The 21500-nt window shown below is 38.8% G+C and overlaps 1 protein-coding gene across 1 annotated transcript in view; it reads left to right on the forward strand.

The window, feature by feature from the left end:
* Nucleotides 1-3921: 3921 nt before the first annotated feature.
* The window catches only part of LOC124159549 (DNA replication licensing factor Mcm6), a 43706-nt gene continuing 26127 nt past the window's right edge, over nt 3922-21500 (forward strand). Inside the window, exons 1-5 of the mRNA XM_046535430.1 lie at nt 3922-4200; nt 4276-4419; nt 4541-4805; nt 10267-10415; nt 11354-11621. Coding sequence (XP_046391386.1) covers nt 4109-4200; nt 4276-4419; nt 4541-4805; nt 10267-10415; nt 11354-11621 — 918 coding nt within the window. The 5' untranslated portion in view covers nt 3922-4108. The remainder of the gene's footprint in view (nt 4201-4275; nt 4420-4540; nt 4806-10266; nt 10416-11353; nt 11622-21500) is intronic.

Below are 21500 nucleotides of genomic sequence, written 5' to 3' on the forward strand. Positions count from 1 at the left end.
GCTGAAATACTTCTTGATCTTCTGGTATTAATAATTTTCATTACTTTCACCATTTTATATCTTACTGAAGCAAAAATGGCACGAAGAATTATTGCCATTCAAGCTAGCTGTTTTCTTACACTCTTCAATATCTTCTGGTATCAAATGCATCTGTACTATTAAAGATTTAACAATACAAACTGTTATTTAAAAAGTCACAAAAATGAGAGTATGCATAAAAACTTATATACCCCCTAAAAGCATTTCCTTGACATGAAAAACAAAGAAGTACATATATGATTAATTAATATAATATATGATGGTATGATTAATTAGGGATGTGATATGCTTGAATATCATAAACACTGAATTATATGAAATAATACAGATGTTGCACTGAATACGCAAAAGAATATGGCAAGCATTTCTCAGCTTTTGCAGTACCAAGCCAACTGCAATGCCATGTAAATCAATACTCATTTTTAAAATTTTCCTTTCTTTTAAGCACAAATTAGATTATATGTACTATTATGTACCACTATTAATTTACAAATCAATATTAGTCCACAAACTGCATCACAAAAGCTATGAATCAGTGATTAAAAGAACTAACACACCTTTAACTGGGTTCTACCTTGGGATGACTTTCTCCCATCAGTTACAAAAACATAAAGGTGGTTCCATCTCTGTTATGAGATAACTGGTTGAGCTGATTCTCATATCGTATTTCAATAAGTACATCAGGTACTTCCACAACATCAATGTTAAATGGAATTCCTATCTCAGTGCAATTGAAACAATTACCATTTTATTGCTAATTTAGTTTACAAGTGATTTATACTGCATTCAAACTTTCCATTGGATCAGTTGGTATTATCTCTCTAAGAATAATGCTAAGTACGAATAATCTAAATTCCATAAGACATTAACACTTAGAAAATATCACAATCCATAATACTACCAAGAACTAAATTTTTTTAGCATCACAGCTCAACTATAATTTGCATTTTGGTAAACTTTGTCTCACCTTCAGTAAATATTTCCAATCATAGTAAGTGTGGATTAGATTTGGCTGAAAATGGTATTTAGTATCATTATTTCAACAACTCCTTGAAAGGACTTCTTAACACAGGATCCGTACAATTGTCTCTTCTCTATGTTCTGCCTTGTTTGGCTCCCGATAAATTAATTTATTAATTAATTTATCGGGAGCCAAACAAGGCAGAACAGAGAAGAGCAATGTTCCTACATAAAGAATTAACCACAAATGCCACCCGCTGAACAATATCAGCCTAGAGCCTGCTAACCCAGTGAATGACTAAAATACTTAGAAGATAAAGAAGGATAACCTTCATTATATAATGGTGATAATATCTACATAGTCCTCAAAAATGAAGACCAGGATATAGAGAAGGTTTTGAAATGTAAATCAGACAATTGGTAACTACTCATGGCTAGCGCTAACATCAGAAAGGTATTTTTTGATAAATTGACCATAATAATCATCTTAAAATATGACAATCTACAATCCCAAAGAAAAATAATTGAAATAGCTGTGGATTGACCAATAGTATGTATGCCGCGTAGACTCTGAAGGAATCTTGGAATAGGTTCATGACGTTAGTTATCCAAATTATGAATGGAAAATATTGTGAGAGGAATTGATACACCGCGGTATGTTATGGTATTTGGAGGAGGCGACTGACAGCTAGGTCATTTGCGCCATGAGGGAAGGGTAGGGAGGGAAGGGTGTAGAGAGAAACCCTGCATTAGCCTACTCTTAATAAAAGGCATCAATGGGACCATGGCTTAACGTCCTATCCAATGGATGGAATGCTGCACTTGAAGTGCCCTCCACAAAGCACTCAAGTAGGGTTCAGGCAGCCTCCAAAAAATCTTGATTGAAACCAGATTTGGATGGGAAGCCAGCACTCTAGCCACCATACCAACCAAATCCTCCCTTGATACACTTTGGCACATTTCTTCTACGATGAAAATTTATAAAGAGACAGTACGTGTGACTTGAGCTCAATGAGGGGGGATTCTGAAAAGCGTGTAACAGGAGAGAATGTTTAGGATGCTAAGCAAGGAAGAAAACTGGGTTCAATGATAAAATGTAGAGTATGAGGCCTTATGCCAAACTATACAAGTAAATTCACACAGGAAGAGCGACCAGATTCAATGATTCATTCCAATAAAACCTATTACATTGTTGGAAATAATTTAACTTGCCCCAAGAGCTTCACAAAATATGGAGTACTTAGATACCCCTCTCTTAGAATTCACGTATACTAGAACTGATTCGAACGATTTTTTCACATGCGCGGAAACAAGGAGTAATTATCACCAGCAATCTTTTACAACGAAGTTGATCTTTACAAACCTAATTTTAATTTTCCTCGACACTCGATGGCATTACCGATGCAATGAAATTCCCCGACTTTCAATGCTTTCCAGAAGAGAGGCCACCCTACGCTTTTAAATCTTTTAGGGTCTAGTCTAGGAAACTATGAAATGAACTAAGCAATATAAATTTCTACCATGCATACACTGATTTAAAATTTATGTCGACTACAATGTTAACAAAAACTTATCCCTAAACAACGGTGGTACGTACCAGTCACTTAAGGGTCATATAGACCTATGTTACACGACTCAAATCCAAATAATATTACATAAAACCTACTCACCATAGACCACACTACCACTCTACATACACCATGAGCACATTACCACAGATGTACTGTCAGCCGCTGTCAACGCTATCAGGCGAATACCTCATTCTCCCCAGTCAACACGACACGATCTCCTGAAAACTTCGATTCTACTCTCCTAGTATTTCATGAGCTTTAAGTGATTCGAACGATTATGGCATTAAGGATAAGAAAGAAAAGGGGAATAATAAAATAATTTAAAGTTGGTGCCATGGTCCATGGTGGTTGCCTGGTTGGTGCTATCGTCCTGTATCGTCCTATCCGGTCTAGTGATGAGCGATATATCGCTAACTGTGATTGAATCACCGTTACTGAAAAGTAGCAGTCACTGTCGGTGATTCAATATTCGAAATCACCGTGATCGGTGATTCGGTGATTCAATCACTGGATTCGGTGATGATAGCGCTGGCTACTAACAAGTGATATGCGATATATCGCCACCTGTGATTGAATAGAAGTAGCCGATCACTGCCGGTGACAAAATCACCGAATGCTCGAAATCACTGCCCGTCACTGCCGGTGATTGAATCACCGAATGCTCGAAATCACTGCCGGTGACTAAATCACCAAACACTCGAAATCACTGCGACTGTGAATACGGTGAAGTTAGCTTCGGCAGCTACCATGATGCTACCAACGGTAAAATAACGACGTCTTATTCATATTTAATGGTAAATAAGACATTCTGTGCGAAATATACAGCTGAAGCTTTGAATTATGATGGTTTGATTATAAATACGTATAAAAAATGATTGCCCCTTATCAATTCTTCTACCACATCAAATTTACTTTATTGTTGTAATATAAACTCGGAATCAGAACTATTCCCTCAAAAAAATATTTTGTCTAATTTTACAACTTTCTATAAGTTTATTTGTTCCTATTGAGAAGAGCTCATTCCTTGGAATTGGGCAAAGTAGCAGGAATAGCAGCGCCACAAATCACCGATGACTTTAAAGAGTGATTCACCTCGGTGATCGCAATCACAGTTAAGAATCACCGTTACTGATGAGTAGCAGTCACAGGTAACGAAGTGATCCGAAAATCACAGTTCCGCTCATCACTAATCCGGTCCTATCGTCGCCAACCATAATAAAGAAAATGATTGACGGCCAAGACGCATGCGCAGTGTTATGTCAAAAATGCTAAATATTTGTGCGATGTCTCATTTATCAAATTATTAAGAATACCAAATGCCCGCCCAAATATGTTAAGGTGCGGAATAATTAAAATATATATTATATCAGTGTCAAGTATAGGATATTCGTCTGAAGCAGCATGACATGTTAGGTCACGTGGTATATTTCCCGCGCGAAATTGTTGTGGTTCAGAGAGAGAGCCTGTGTACTTTACTTGTAAATACCTTTTTAGTTTGATTTTAACATATTTAAGTGTTCTCATCGATTATACGTGCCATGGATGTCACGGGAGTGCAGACTGCTCAGAATAGAGTTAAAGATGAAGTTGGAGTCAGATGCCAGAAGTTATTTCAAGACTTTTTAGAAGGGTAAGGTTCACCCAATGGAGAGATGTTGTTTACAGTGAAAATGTAATGATAGCTTATTTAAACATACATTTTCAGATATAAGGAAAACGGTAAAGTTAAGTATTTAGACGCAGCAATCGAGTTGAAAAGCCCGGATCGTAATACTCTAGAAGTGAGTCTAGAAGATGTAGAAAAGTACAATCAAAACTTGGCTTCAACAATTGTGGAAGAATATTATAGGTGGGTAAATACTGTCATTAAGTTATTATAATGCATGAGTATTGTCTTGCTATTTAAAAATTCAAGTAATACAAATCGAGGGAAGAGGAAACGACATATATTAATATGTAATTTTTTTCAGAATCAATCCCTTCTTGTGTCAAGCCGTAAGTAATTTCGCTAAAGACCATGGCGAAGCGAAAGAGGACCGGGAATATCGTGTTAGCTTCGTCGATGTCCCTACTCGTCATAAGGTTCGAGAATTGAAAACTGCCAAAGTTGGGTCCTTGGTAAGAATATCAGGACAAGTTGTACGCACGCATCCTGTCCATCCTGAGCTCATCTTGGGGCAGTTTATTTGCCTAGACTGTCAAACTGTTGTCAAGGATGTGGAGCAGCAATTTAAGGTAAGATGTCCGAAGTTGCAATGATAAACAGGATAACTAGACAGAGGAATTATACGTTCTCGTGGCGGTTAGAGTATATATAATTTCTGTAGATCTCAGAGTTTCTCTTCGATGCAGAGGTGGATACATACGGTGGGCTCCCCCCCTCCCTTTCGGGCCTACCCGGTTTGCCGAACTTTGAAGAAGCACAATTGCAACTTTTTATTTATTAAGATAGCATTTTCTTGTATATGCGTATAATAAATAAAACTCTTAAACTTTGTACTTAACTTGCTTTTTTTACTGCGATAAAAGTATAGGTAGCTAAAAATATATTTTATGCTCCTTCCCCCGCCCCCCCTGAGTTTTTTCTGTTTCCGTTACTGCTTCTACAATGTAGATTTTTCATGAGAAATCTATCCCTTCTTGGGTGGTATTAGGAGCTATTCCGTTTCCTTCAGAAATGAAAAGTTCCTTGCATTTGGTGATAGCTGATCACTGTAATGGAGTTAAAAGTAATGTTGCTGGAGTTAGTTAATTTAAGTGGGTGATGCATGCAGTGGCAAGGCCCTTTTATCATAATGTTAACACATTGTGGTCATGCTGTTTGTTCAAAAGCATATGGTTTGTGTATTCGTCCACCACATGTAAGCAAGCCAATTGTCTCTATGTGTGCACTAATTAGTCTCTGTGGGTGTATCATATCATCACAATTGTGTTCACCTCACCCTTGGTCCCAAATAATGCACAAATTTCACACACATGCATTCACTTTACCCCCTTGACATATTCATACTAGTAACTAGGGTGAATTATGGAGGTGAGGGAGACAAATGATGGACATATTTTTATTGCAATAACCGTCATATTTAGCAAAATTAAAATATTGGAGTTGGCATCACTTGTATGACATTTCATTCATGTGTGTTTGTTTTTAATGGTTTTTTGTGAAGTCATTGATTAATAATCAGTTTTTATGGAAACTCTTGTGATAAACAAACCTCCTGCTTCATTTCTGTTTAGGGGAATAAGAGATCCAGCAGGGCTATTCTGCTAAACGGGGCCATACGTATGGCCGGCCGTAACTTTCTTATGGTCTGACCCGAAATTACGGCCTAAACCGATTCCACTCTCGAGGGGCCATATCGTATGGCCCGGCCAAAAGTCTTAACGCCCTTTCTGCAGGCGAGTATGAGAATTATAATTGGTACTATAAGTTTGGTTCACTTTTTTATATACTAGTCATTTTTTTGAGAAGGAAGTTTGTTCCAACGTGAATAAAATATTAATTATATGTTACTTAACCGAAATGGACTCTTATTAAAGGATAAATTTGGATTTTCTTTAAACACTAATCTAGCGGCAGACGCTGAAGATCTTTAAAACAAGTGAAGAACGCAAATCACGGGCGAGAAGAAGCAGAAGAAATTTGTACCGTGCAGTATTATAATATTCGTGAATTGTGCATGTAATGGATATAGTTAGAACATGACATCCTATTATAGTTCTAACCCCCTTCCTCTCCTTCCAATGGTGTAACTATTGTCTCATGGCTGCAATCATTTGCCCCCAAAAGCCTTATAAATCCAGCCAATGCACGAAATCTAAAGATGAAATTGAAACTTTAAGTTTCATCAATTTTATTATCAGAGGCTTATGTTTCGGTAGCTGTATAAAGTTAAAACATCAATATGAGACTATCATTCTTTCCTTGATTTGTGGACGACATTTGTCCTTTACGCATCGACTTACTGAAGATTGCCTTACTGCCAAAAAAAAATTCTTGCCCTATGTTTCTTAGATATCCTCCCTCATGCACCGTTATGCTACGAGAATCTTAAAATATAAAACATTTAATAGCGGATATTTCAAACTGCCTACAGCTTTTCGAAACAAGTAAGGAATCTGCTAGCAGATGTAGCACAGAAAGCAAATAAAAGCCGGCTCCGGGAAGAGGAACGGGCCCGTTCCTCCGTTCACTTTAGCAGAGCATCCGTTAAAAGTATTCCTAACTTTTTAACTACAAGCGAACTTTTAGTTCATCCGCTATATCTACTTATAAATTAAGTAACAACTTTTGACGCACGGAAATAGTTAATGAAAACATCATCATCGTACGCGAACGGATTACCTACACGTATCCCGTATCCTCCTTATGAAATCGACGTCTTTTTTAAATATATCTAGCCAATGCCCGTTGAATCCGTATGTGCTCTCCCACAATATTCATATATTTCTTGAAACAATCGCTATGTAATCGATGACACTTCGTAAGTTTCTTTTATAACACCTTAGGCGAGCAATGTTATTTCGTATGGCCCGTGTTATGACCGCCTCCTAGGCAGGCCATAATATTACGGCCTTTAGGCCATAGCTACCGCCCGACTTATGGCCTTTCGCTCAGAGTAGAATCGCTCGAAGCCATACGTATGTCTCGAGGCCGTAGTTATGGTCGATTTCGACTTATGGCCCGGCCATACGATTAGTGGAATAACCCTGCAGGTGATTGTTGACCTTGTTTAATCTCCACACTTCAATGAGTTGTTAGAGAGTGTGCAAGATGTCTCAGAACACCCCACTCTCTCTACCATGCAATATGGTTTTTAGTGTTTCAATTCTCTTGTAGTCACTTATTAAATTTCATTTAAGTACCCACCCATAAAGCTTTTATTTATGGCAGCTAAACAGCTACACTTCAGTGTTTCCAACAAGTCAGTCCAAAACAGGTAACCTTTAGAGGGGGTGAAGTGTTGGACTGCCTCTCTTTGTGGTTTAGCATACCTCACCCTTTCCCTTTCATTTATCCACATAGGCTGATCAACCCTTTTGACCTGTTGTTGGCTATAGCTGACAAAGAATTTCCTTTGCAAAAAACTAAAGTCATCCATATCTAATAAAAGGAATGAGATGTCACCATAACCCTATTCATGCTCTAAAAATGGCTGCTAATTTTTCAAGGATCAAGTCTAATGATGGGGGCAGAACTCGGCATCCTACTTAGCTGGGTCCCTGTGATGGGCAATGGGAATGTGTACCTGCATGAATTTATTCCTCCAGAGAGCTCTGTTCTGAGAAGGAGAAATGTTCTCAAGGTGTTCATACCTAAGAAAGCATTTTCCTTGGCAGGGCTTTATCACAAAAGGGTTAAATTACAGACATTCTGTAATAAGTGTTGGAAATTAAGTCTAATGATTATATATATTTATATAATATTGCACGATTAAAAAAATAGTAAACTGTATTAAAGAAATGGCGCATAGCAATGAGTGACTTACCCTAAGGCGAGAGGTTCCTTCTTCAGCATGAGTTGGATGGCTTGATGATTAGATGTTACCCGTAACATGGTGTGTCAGAGACTGAGACAGTTTTTTTGCCTCGTGCACTTATGAAAATATTCGTAAATCAAAAAATTAGCAGCTGGTGTCACTATAAAGGAGAAAATCCCTCACTGTCATAAATCCCCCTTAAGGCCACAAAAACAAAATCTACTTGTTGGGCGAAGAGCAAACAAGGCTAATCAAACATTACATAAAACATTTCAGTGGGACCCAAGAGGAGTATTCCTACAAGTGCCATGCTTAGGAAGGTGCAAAGGGATTGAAACCAGCTGAATTACTGGTTTTTATCTTCTTGGGAGGATATTTTAACTTTTCAAATGAAACTTATGGGAATAATACACATGTACTGATATATTGTAGAATTTCATGAACCAGTATCAGTCAAGACTATTTAAATCTGCATGGCATGCTGTGTTAGATAAAAAATCAGCTGTGATATTATTTCATAGTTAATTCTTACTCATATAGACTAAAAATTTCAAAACATGTAACAGCCATTTCCTAAACAATAGAAGCCCAAAAACTTCAGAAAGCAAGCATTAAGCCAATGTCTTCCTTCAAATAGTATGAAATGGCTATCTCATCTTTAAAATATTGATAGTAGCATGATACAAGCCTCTGATGACATAAATATTCATTTACTGAACTAATGGTATTACTGTTGCCTTTTCTCCAATTGTTAAGTTGAGGGGGTGAGCCACAATTGGTGAGTTGCATGGATTCTGAGAAAGAAGGAGGAGAAAATCCGCAGCATAATCTGCCAACACAGATCTATTCTGCTTAACACATTCAGTGTGGGGCACATCAATTGACATGCTCTGCCGGTCGGGCCGGGAGCACTTTCTCCACCTCCGTACATGACTAATATCCACTTCCTAGTCTTCTAATGGTGTGCATGGCCTTCAGCAAGCTTCTCTCTTTCGACCCGTGTGCACCGGTTGTAAATAGCAGTATTTGAACAGAAGTTGTGACGCGAAAACCTCTCTTATTTTTCTTTCTTGTTTTATAGGCCGATTCTGGCGACTTTCATGGAAATCGGGCCAGCATTGAATGTGTTAATACTATTTATACTGATACATAGATTTCATCTGGTAAAAATTGCCTCGGAAATAAATGTTTGTGACACATTTTCAAAAAAGAGGTTAATTACTTTGGTAACAGAGGCAAAGGAATGAATTTTGTGAGACTTCCTTTTTTTTGTAATTTTTATGTAGTAGTATGTATTGCTATTTTTTATCAATGAAAATCTTAATATCCTCATCTTTTCATTCATATTTATTCCATCCAAATGCAAGAAAGCTATTCATTCGTCATCTTTTTATTTATTTACATTTTTATAATATACTTGTAAATTATTTAATTGGAATAGGGTCAGGTAATATAGGCTTCTATGGAAGCTTCTTGGGAAACTCTTTGACAGCTTCCAGAGCATTATACCTTCACAGGCTTTCACATTTAAGGATTTTATTTTAATTATATATTAGCAGGCAGGTAGGGAGTGTGGTAGCCCAGGGGTGCCGACTTACAAAAAATATTGGGGGGGCCCAAACCAGGGACCTTGCCCCGGTAAATTTTATAAGTAGTGAATTTTAAGTTTTTTTAATCATTTTAGAAGAGTCATATGATCAACATTAGAACCCTGATCACTCAAATCTCAATATCAAGACACTCCAGGGAAAATTGACAAGCCTGACACATTTTTTCCTCACATCTGTAACGAATTTTTGGGGGGGGATTGGGCCCCTTCAGGCCCCATGGAGTCGGCGCCACTGTGGTAGCCTAGTGAGTAGAGTGCAATGATAGTGATCAAAGAGTCCCAGGTTCAAATCCTGGATGAAGACTTATTACACCTCTGAACAAATCCAAGTGCAAGGTAGGAGAGAGGAAAGAAGGAAAGCAATTGGCTCTGTAATCCTGAATATGTGAAATGCACACTTCTGTGGCTTAGTGTAAGGAGATTTCCACCCTTGGGATAGAATATATAAGTGTGATGTATGACTTGAGCATTATACATGTTTCCTAAGTTATTCATACTTGTACGTATATGTTGGGTTTCATATTGGCTGTGTTTGAAGATGAATATTTGCTGTCTAATGATACAAAATTAAAACTATTATTTTAAGAATTTCATTTTTCCTCTTCAGTACACAAATCCAACAATTTGCCAAAATCCAGTATGTAGCAATAGAAGAAGGTTCATGTTAGATCTTGATAAGTCAACTTTTGTGGACTTCCAGAAAGTAAGAATACAGGAAACGCAGGCTGAACTTCCCAGGGGTTGTATTCCTCGCAGGTAAATATGAGGTATTTTATTATACTTAACATTAACTTAGTGATGCATGAGTTTTGCTGGGAATTAACATGTTTTTACCATTTGAAATGAACCCACTTTAGATGGTTTTGCATGTATCATTAGGTCTCGTAGATTGCCCTCACTTAGTTCAGGCAAGTTTTCCACTTTGAATAAAAATCCAGATCATCTCAAAACTTTTATATAACCACTTTCTTGATTGAATAATTTAGAAAAAGGAAGAGATAAAAAGACTATTTTCCTTAACCCATTAATGCCCTACCTTTGCCAACAAATTGCATCATCTGGGCATTTAAACCTATAACTAATGGGAAGTGCTGGTTCATGAGAGCATCGACTGAAAGGCGTAGCTCCAAAGAGATCTTCACTTACAATGTAATGTTTTGTTTTGTCACATTTTTATGAAAACTTGTGTTAAAATGGAACAATAACTCTTTACTTTCAGCTGTGTAACCAAAATGTGTTTCTGCATTGCATTGAAAACAATTAACACATAGTATAAGATTGTGAACAAAATTAATTGGAATGTTTATGTCCAGCCCCAAGTAAATAAAATGAGGAATTTGGTTATCTAATCAGTGATCTGAATTTTGCATTATTAACTATATTCTGAGAGAAATAGTGCTGATCTCACGAGGTATTTCTCAAATTCATCGATCACCCAGTTTATCGTTGTTCACTTGTAATCTTCACCTGATTTGGAAAGTTAAAATTGTCATCAGATATCATTTTGCAGAACTTGCATTCAGGAATTTGTACCTTTATGTCTTAAAGCTCTTGAAAACATAATGTATGTTATTGATTACCTTTGCCAGTAAATCTCACACTTTGTGATGTGATGCAAGGTAAACTATGGTTTTTAAAAATTTTAATTTACCTCATTCCTTGAAGTAAGTTTTTTTTTACCCTTATGATTGTAGTGTTGAAGTGATTCTTCATGCTGAAGCAGTGGAAAGTGTCCAGGCTGGTGACAGGTATGATTTCACTGGAACCTTAGTTGTAGTTCCTGATGTTGGTGCATTGGCTGCTCCTGGATTACCAGCAGGTGCAACATCTCAACAAGGATCCCATCATAAAGTGGGAGAAGCTGCTGATGCGGGAATCCGTGGATTAAAGGCTCTTGGTGTTCGCGAGCTAAATTACAAGTTGGCATTTGTTGCGTGTAGTGTTACTCCTACCAGTCAAAGGGTAAGTTATTCCTTTCAGAAATCCCATCTGCTGCCCATTTATAATTAAGCTAAGAATGGCTCCCGCAAATGCAGCTCCGCTTTTTCAACATCCAGTGTGACAGTATTGTAGCTCTGAACTGTCTTATTTTTACTGAGTTAACATTGAGCTGATAGAATTTCTACTATCTCTCAACACAATTATTTAAATTATCACTGGTGTTTCTTTTTGATCCTATGTGCACATAAGGAAATTATTGTAATACAATAGAACCTCGGTTATACGACCCTCAGTTATGCGATGACCTCACTTATACGCCGATTTTTTTTGGTCCGGTGAATAACCCCATATGAACCCATGTATTTCCAACCTCAGTTATGAAACTTTTCACTTATACGACAAACTCGGTTACGAAACGTATTTTCCCAGTCCAATGAGATAAAATACCTCACTTATACGACTTTTCAGATAACTGCTCTACGAGAAGATTGCGGTACGCGCGCCGATTTTAGTCACAGGAGCAGGGGTAGTATGTGCTCATCACATAGATATGTCAATGAAGAATACAGTGCAACCTCGATATAACGACACCCCACGGTGCACTAATAAACACTCGCTATAGCGAATTGTCGCTTTACCGGAGGTGAAGCAAATAATAGCCAATATACCTGTTACGAACAGATATACAGGAACAGGAGTGGTGCGGCGACAGATAAACATCTATCCGATAAACGTAAGCATAAATCCAGACGAAAGGCGATGTTTTTTTGCATCACTAAATTTCCTTACTCAAACAACGACTAACTATTCAAAAAATTTATAAGCGCCGCACTGAACAAAAATCATCGAAAGCATTGTTTCGTCAATCATTATGCCAATGCACAACCGACGAAGCCATTTTTCTATGCACTTAATTAGTTCATTTGCGTGATCATTCTATTAATTTGGTATTTTCCACTGAAAATTCAAAAATTAACTGATAAAACAGTATCGCGGTTATTTAATGCCTCAAATTTTTCCATTGGTGTATGTTTATTGTTTCTGTACGTTAAGCGGCAGTGAAGTGAAATAACGCATTACATTTGTTTCTACAGGCGAAAACGGTGGAAGGTTGCATAACGTTCCCGCCTTGGAAGACTTTTTCTATCAGATAATATAATACCTTCATAGTCTATGGTAAAAAGTTTGCTAAGCTTGAAAAATGATGTGATTAAAATTGCCGTTGTTGAAAAAAGTTTCTTTTTGTGTGTTACGCTCGCGACGTATTTGAAATAATACACCAAGTTTACCACGTCCCTCCAAACGAGAGTTAGCTGTTCTGTGAGTTCTTCCAGCGGCCACCAGGGGATGCTCGGCCACCCACGTGACAAAAGAAAGCGCCAGTACGACTCCGACCACTGACGCGAATAGTTCACCCTTGTAAATCCGCAACGGAGAATAAATACGTCCATCCGGACAATTCACGCTGAGTATCACTGCTTCGTACATCCTACATCATCGCTAAGGCGCACTACCTACCTTTAGAGGCATCATTGCAAGAAATACCTCATACTGCAAGGGTTTTGTCGGGGAGTTGTATGTAAAAAAGTTCCGTTTCGTCTATGTTATATGACGCGGGGAATACTTCTAAAGATACTTATGATCGGAGTCCTTTCTTCCACGACTTCGGGTTTACACCGCAGGCATCACCAGCAATTATGAGAGGATTTGGTGCTTTGCATTAGTATAATCAACCTTCCGCACTCTTAAAATTCTCCATTCGCAATCTATCCCTGAAATACTCCGCTTTAGGCTTGGGCGTGGCCCCTTTCTCAGAAGTTCCCGCAGATTTGAATGGGCAAAACCACCCTAACAAAGCTCCTCACAACTCTTCATCGTCTGCATTCCTTGGGCGCTTTTGCTTTTTTTAATTTTGCTGAGCGAATGGGAAGAGAAATTAATTTCGACATTCTCATATTACTCCTTTATTTTTATTTTCTCGCTTAGACGTGTTTGGTGTTTTTTTGGCCATGTTGTTCTGCCATCAAATGCTTTCTATTAACGCACCTCACGGACGTGCGGGTATGCTGCCGACTGCTTTCTGCCGCCCGAAGAACAAAAGAAGATGAAGCATTCGCGAATGCTAATGCCACAATATTTACACCAAAATAAACCACTTATTTATCGAACGACAGTTTACCACATAAATTTGTGACTGAGCACTCCATTAACTTAATTTATAACAGATCGCTAGCAATTACAGAGATTAAGGAGTCTTGATGAAAGTTTTTCCAGTGTTGAAACCCTCGCTATGGCGAGAGCCAACACCAAAAGGGTCTCGTAAAAACGAATTATTTAACACGCTTATTATAGGGTCAATTGGCGGTGCATCGGCTATCTCTCGTTATAGCGGGAGTGTCGCTATAGCCCGTACTCGCTTTAACGAGGTTCCACTGTACTAAGTTTTAATAATGAGCGATGCTGTTTATTAGATATTAATTTTAACTGCAGTAGATGATCGTTAATTCGGAATATCTATCTCTAAAGGAAGATTGTCTAGAATTTTCCAAGGTTATGTTTTCCGTCGCCCCAGCGAAATAACACCTAAATGAGCCGTTAAAAATCCTCCCGTACCAAAAATTTGGCTTCCAAGGTCATCCAAAAGAGATTATCGTATTTGCAGTATAGATGTAAGTCGATGGTGATTCAACACGATGGTAAAAACAGCATGCATGGTCTCATTCCGCGGGCTAATCCCGCATTCGCGGGACGAATTGAGCCGGGGGAAAGTTGCTTACGCGGCGCGCCGATCAAAATTGACCTAACTTGTATCTCAGTGGGTTTAAATCAAACAAAGTTGGACCTTGAGTAGCTATTAGCTTGAGTCTGCCTGCTGGCAAGCGTTTATTTTTTAACTGAACGAGAGTTAGTACGAATGTCCTCTGAGAATAACTCGCGTCGTCAGGCGTAACGTAATTATTAAAGTCAAATTCAAAACGCGAAAGATAAGGCACTTCCTTTCGACTCTGGAATGACTTATAACCATTATACCGAAGTACAAAAACAGTCTGGTGTTGTGATCAGATATGGGGAAGCAAAATATTACGTGAAGATGAGTCACACGGCTTGTGAGTCGAAGTTCCCGGCGCTGAATTCGCGTAAGAATGCCGACAGAGAAGCTATACCCGGTAGATTCAATCTACTATTGCTAAAATTTCACGGAAAAATTCTTTTTTAGTGCGTAAACATTTTTGAGAGGGGAGATTTTTTCGAGCTCTTAATATATTTTTGTTCAATCATCACTGACGGCAGTTGTGCGGTTATTTCAAATGCTCACTTAAAAAAAGTGATCTAAGCACCGGAAAAGTCTTACAATTAGTCACGGAATATCCCGGATACCAGTGGCGCAACTAGGAATATGCTTTGGGGGTGATGGTAGTACCTGAGGGGCGCCCCCCCCTCCCCCCCGAGGCATCGGGGATTCCCGGAAAATTAAAAAAAAAGAGCATGCCTGTAAATATGTTTTACATCATTTTGGCTCCTAAAATTTATCTTTGAGTAGATGCAGTTGTTGTTTATCAAAGCTAGACTTTTGTTTTAAATTTTTTTTTCAATTCTCTGCGGCTTTGGAGGGGGATCTATCCCCTCATCGACCCACCATAATTACGCCACTGCCGGGTGCTCCATATTATCTATGGCATAGTATTTAGAGGGAAGAAACCGACAGCTGGGGTCATTTTCGACATGAGGTAAGGGAGGGAGTATAGAAACCCTGTGTTGGAATTAGCCAGGTTGTAACAATAGGCTTAACCAGGGCTTAATGTTCCATCTGCCGGACATGGTGTTGCACTGGAAGTTCCGTCCACACTACTTTCAAGCAGGGATACAGCCATCTATGAAAACTTTCTGCCTCGGCCATGACATGAACCCTGGTCCATAGCCCAGTGAGAAATGGGTGGTGGAACCCACGTGGAGAATTAACGTGGATACCACGTGTTTTTGGTCGTGGAATCAACGTGGAACCCACGTGGAAATTTGGTGGAAAAATTAAAACAGCCGTAGGTGCTGTCCTAAAACCATTAAAACCTCAACCACTCTATATCTAAACCTTCTATATATGTGTCTACGATTTTTCATGTGCTCTCATGGCTGCCTTTCCATGAATTATATAAAAATAGAATGTGCGATACATTTTCACGTAACTAGCGTGGTTTCAGGATGATAAATGACGCAATGTCACCAGAGAGTTAAGTTCCACAAATTAGAAATTTTGTTTAACATTTTATGATAATCACCACTAATCCACTTGAAATCAACGTGGATTCCACGTGGGTCCAACCACTCAATATCCACCACCACCAAATATCCACCACTCAACGTGGGTTCCACGTGGATTCCACCACCCATTTCTCACTGGGAGGGTGGGAAGCCTTCGTGATACATGAGTGAAATTTTGCTCCCTAGTTATGGGGTTAATTTGGATGACTTTCCTTGGGTATTTCATTTCTTTAATCTACAATCATGGGTTTGCCTATAGGTGGTGAAATGAATTTCCTGAAACTGCTTTTAATGAGTCAACTTTTTTTAAAAATTGGCTTCTCTGTGAACATTTAGTGTCATCATTCCGAAATCTCTCCAGTATGATGGCCTTGCAGATCAGTACCAGAAATGCTAGATGTTCAACCGCGGATAATGTTGTTCAGGAATGTAGAATTATATTTCTCTTAAAGTAACACATCATCTGTGGTGTTGCTTGTGTGAAAATAAGATTATTAGGCTTCAATTTCTTGCCTCCAAATGAGTAATTGCATCCTGGAAACAAACCGGCCCCTATAGGAAAGGATTTCATGCTGGATACCGAAAAACCTCACATATGAAACTTCCTCACTTATGAAACTTTTTTTGGTTTTCCGCTGAAAGTTTCATAAGTGAGGTTCTACTGTATTTGCAAGTACATATACACAATGTCATGTAATTCAAACAGTGCCAATGGGGAACTTGCATGGGTGGTCAGGAATGCAAAGTTATGTTTCTCTTTAAGTAACACATCATCTGTGGTGTTGCTTCGAGTAAATAAGATTATTAGGCTTCAATTTCTTGCCTCCAAATGAGTAATTACATCCTGGAAACAATCTTGCCCCTATTGAAAAGGATTTTATGATAAGTGCCGAAAAACCTCTTATATAACTTCCTCACTTATGAAACTTTTTTCAGTTCTCCACTGAAAGTTTCAAAAGTGAGGTTCTACTGTATTTAATTAGATGAGAAGGGTTCTATTTTGGCCCCTTTTCTTTGGATAAGCGGAAGGAATATTGTTACCATTGCATGCCTTTTCATTGAGGTTATCACTCTATGATTAATAGGCTGAATTTAGCTAGTAGTACTTGCAACAAGACTATGTCTTTCATTTCTGGGTAAAGGTTTTTCAGTGTCCTGGAGCATGCTCTAAAATTAGCTTTATCCTATTTGATAAATTCTTTTTTTTTACAGATCTTCTATTGTAGAACTAAGTATAATTAAATGAGGCTATTTTCCATGCATGAATTGATTTTCAATGACTCTTGGCTCATCAGCTGCCTGTTTTTGCTAATGATGGTGAACAAGAATTTAATACTGACAAGGAGACATCGTGAGAGTAATGTTCGGGATCTGAATGCCATGTTATTTTCTAAAACTACATAGGTTATGTAGAAAAAGTGTCATGGCTTTCTTCCACATAGGCCTGGGTTGGAGAGGTACCGTATAAGCTTGTGTAAGAGGCGCACCCCTATTTTGAGGAAGGAAGCTATAAAAAAAAAATTCAAGGTATTTTTTTTATCCTATCGCGCGGTGTTGCAGGCGTATGCCTGGAATTTCGACAGTTATCGAAATTTCCTCTTTCAGTAATATTTGAAAGAGGAAATTTTGATAACTGCGGCGGTAATAGCGGCATAAGAGGGTGTAGAAAGAGTTCCGATCCTCTCTTCGCATACGTCATCGCTCTACGTTGCTTGTCCTACTCACGAACAATTTTGTTTAAAGCTCTCGCAGGAGTATTGCAATAGAATTGCAGCCGTGGAAAATTTTGAGGCAAAACACGACAGGCAAATGGCATGAGCTTTCCCAAGAGATTGGACAACAATCGGGGCAATCTCAGCGCCTTAGGATAATAACCACGTCGTAGATTTAAGGCCCCTTGCACACACACCGATTTTGGACGGCCGGTAAAATATCGGCCGTCCACATTCCAATAGTGAACAATGGGAGAGCATTGGAGCTTGCACACGTACCGAACACGCGCCGGCACCGGCTAAATGCCGGTTAGCTGCCGGCCATTGTCACTGTGGATCGCCGTCGCCGGCTCAAAAACATAGCAACTTATCGTTTGACCGGTAAAAATCCGGCGTGTGTGCAAGCATCGCTTCGCCGGTAAAATATCGGCCGATATTTTACCGGCCGTCCAAATTCGGTGTGTGTGCAAGGGGCCGTTTTTTTCCTTTCTGAGACTCCATAGGAAAATAGGAAATTATCAAGTTACAGGGGATCAGTGGAAACGCGTTTCATCCCTACCCCATCTCACCAACCTACCTTTTTCGGTCTACCAGGTTCAATTCTCCGAGTTTCTGGAGGTCAAATGCTAGGTGAGTCACCTTCTGAGCTCGAAATATATATCTCGATATCTTTCAGCAATTGTATGACACGCACGAGGTTATAAAAAGAATTAGACCTAACGCGACGTATATCTGACAGCATTTAAGTTTTTTGAGCTCTAATTGATTGACACAAAGATTTATAGCTAAAACAAGGCTACTAATATTCAACTTAGTCCTAACAGCACAATTGCGGAAGAAACAAGCGTAGCATAAGCGCATTCAAACGACGAGACGGACTGGAAACTTCAGGCAACGCAAACTGCACATATCACATTGCTGTGCCTTCGCCTCTTCACTTTAAAGGCAACGACGTAACATGCAAGATCGGACGTATTCTTCCCTTGCTCCTTCGCTCATAGCCTCGTAGCTTGAAATATGGAGCGCGCTCCTTCCCCTCGACCTCTCCTTCAGCGCTATTCCAACAATGAACACACTCGTTCAAATTTTTTAAACCGCAGGTTTTGACACCAATATAATTTTCAGTTGCAAAAATCCTCATATTAGCATCTGAAGATAATTTTTGAAAAATCAGACGCTCAGCGTAATGGAAATTGCTCGGCAAGACAGATGTTGACGAATCAGGTATGTCCTTCAAAACTACGCGTTTCTATACGTTTGATCAGCGATTACTATATGCAGTATAAATGCCGCGGGATGCCCACTCGTGGCAGTAAATTTAGTGCGCGCTCCGGAGCGAATCACCCCGCGCGATCTTTTCAATCTCTGGGGTACCGACGTGACGGCGCGATGCTTACAAGAAATTCAAACAGGAGCATTTTAAAAATACGTCACTAAGGGAGAAACTCCCCTACCTGCCGCTTGATTTTGACCCAGGGTTTCAGATGACTGACTCACGCTGTAAACCAAGGCCCCTCAGTTCCCCTTGGACTTGCGACCGGGTAGGGGAGGGGGGAAGATAAGAAGTTTGTGTAAGAGGCGCACCCCCATTTTCGGCTGCAATGTTTGGGAAAAAAGGTGCGCCTCTTACACGCCCTTATACGGTATTCGCATGCAAAGATTTTGCGCTTTATGACTTCCCTTGAGTAATTACTCCATCTCAACAACCGTGTTGGTCGAGTGGTTAAAGGCTCTCATTCAGTGTCCCTTGCCACATGCCGTTTTGAGTCCGTGTGTAGGCTAATTTTTTTCTCTCTTAAAATTTTAGAAATCACTGTCACCAATCATCCCTAAATGTTTTATTTAGTTACTTGGTGATTTTTTTTAATTTTCATATCAGTTTATGGCTTTTAAATGGAACTCCGAATTAAGCCTTACCATAAGATTGGCCGTCAAGAGTGCCCACTCCTGCAAAGTCCTCATCGGAACCAATTCACACCTCTGCCTCACTTCAATGAACAGATTGTATGCCCATTCATCAATCTTTCGCATTTTTTTGAGTTGTCCAAATCCATAAAGTACACCCATGTCTTGCTTAGAGCAAGGGATGTATTCCTTGGGGTCTTTGCACTATACGATTTTGCGTTATATGAGAGCATTTCAACATTGGGAAGATAGGGATGCGTTCCTGGTAGCATAACTGTTGAGGATCGAATTTACTATAACTCATATATATTCCTATCAATAGCCTTAGAATACCTCATTTATATAAACATTTATAGTTTAAAGATTATATAGTTTATGTACACTTATAGTTTATCTTTAACATAGTAGGCACGCATTAAAAAACATTTTTTTCTCGTTAAAATAAATTTGTACATGCTTTTGGAATTCCCACCTTCCGAGAGGGTGGCCTAATATCTAGGAAAACTGCATGCTATTTCAGGGGTTCGTAATGCATTGCTGGCTGATGACAAATTTTCAAACCAGTCTTAAAGCAATTCTTGTGTCACTCAGGCCCTTATGATGCTCATCCAAGTAACAGACAAATGCTACTTTGAATACCATTTTATTGCTCGAGGAGTTAGTAAATGATAAATCATAACTGGCTTTAACCCTTTCGCGCCGAATGCCTCACCTGTGCGGTGAGGATTTTCTTCCTTAAACAACGAATGCCACACCAGTGCATCCTGAATGTTCTTACCCAAACCAACGAATTGCTAGAAATGAATTCATCTTTTTTTGCTGACCACATGGAAATTTCAAACAAAATTCTAACGTTAATCTCAACGGAGTTATAGAACAACTAGTAAATACATTAAATCCGTCTAAATCAACGTTAGAACTTCATTTAAAATTTCTGCACGCTCAGAAAATAACACAAATTCATTTTGAATGTAAAAAAATCGGCGCGAGCAACAAATATTTTCATATATTTTGCATTAATATTTTAGCCAGTTGACCGCGAACTCGTGCTAGGAAGGGGCTTTTAATCCTTCTAGGGTCTGGGACAGAGGCCGAGGAAAGGGATAGGCACCCTCTGAGTTGGGTCCAAAAATGGTTAGGGAGGGAACCACTGCCTTCAGTTGACGCGAAAACGCTTCGTACAAGGGAGTAAAGAAAACTTTCAAGAGACTCGTATTGAGGAAGAATTTCCCTGAACCAAGGTCCGGCGCGAAAGGGTTAATTTGAAGTCCCCCGAGACATTAGCATCAAGCACCAATGTGAAACGGTGTTTAACCCTTTAACTGCACAAATAATCTGATATAGAGCTCCCCACAGGCGCAAAAAAAAATTATAATAATTTTTTTTATTTTTGCCTAATTTTATTAATTATAACTTTTTAATTAAGGAAAAAATGTTTCAAAAATATTTAATTGACTAATTTTTTGCTGATTTTACTTCAAATGATGAACTGTAGGACATGTATTACAATCATGCGAAAAATAATGTCATAATATATTAATAAATAAAAATCATCAATTGATGATGGGTGCAGGTTAAGGGTCTAATGCCTAACTCAGGGTTTTCTTCCCTGAAAATGAATGAACAACATTGCATTCTCTTCTAAAACAATTCCAACTGACATTAAGAACTAATTGAGGGGAAAAGGATCCACTCTCAATCACAGATTGGAGTTCATCAGAAAATTTTACTGGGACTGTGCTATCAGAACTTGCAGATTCACCTGATATCGTAGCACTAAAACACCAGCTGGTAGTTTAAAATTCTGGGACCAACCGGAGCTTCCACTAAATGTCTCGGAGTAATCACCACCCTCACATTCTGTTATATACAGTAAAACTTTGATTTTACGCAGTTGGAGGGACCGAGATATGGGCACTGTGTAAAATCAAGAGTTGGTATTGAGGAGGAGTATAGTTTTTAGGATAACACTTGCTCATTATTTTTAGAACGCTTAGTCATACACTTTTGTAAATTTCTTATTTAG

This window comes from Ischnura elegans, chromosome 1 (assembly GCF_921293095.1).
Source record: "Ischnura elegans chromosome 1, ioIscEleg1.1, whole genome shotgun sequence".
In the NCBI taxonomy this organism is placed as follows: Eukaryota; Metazoa; Arthropoda; class Insecta; order Odonata; family Coenagrionidae; genus Ischnura; species Ischnura elegans.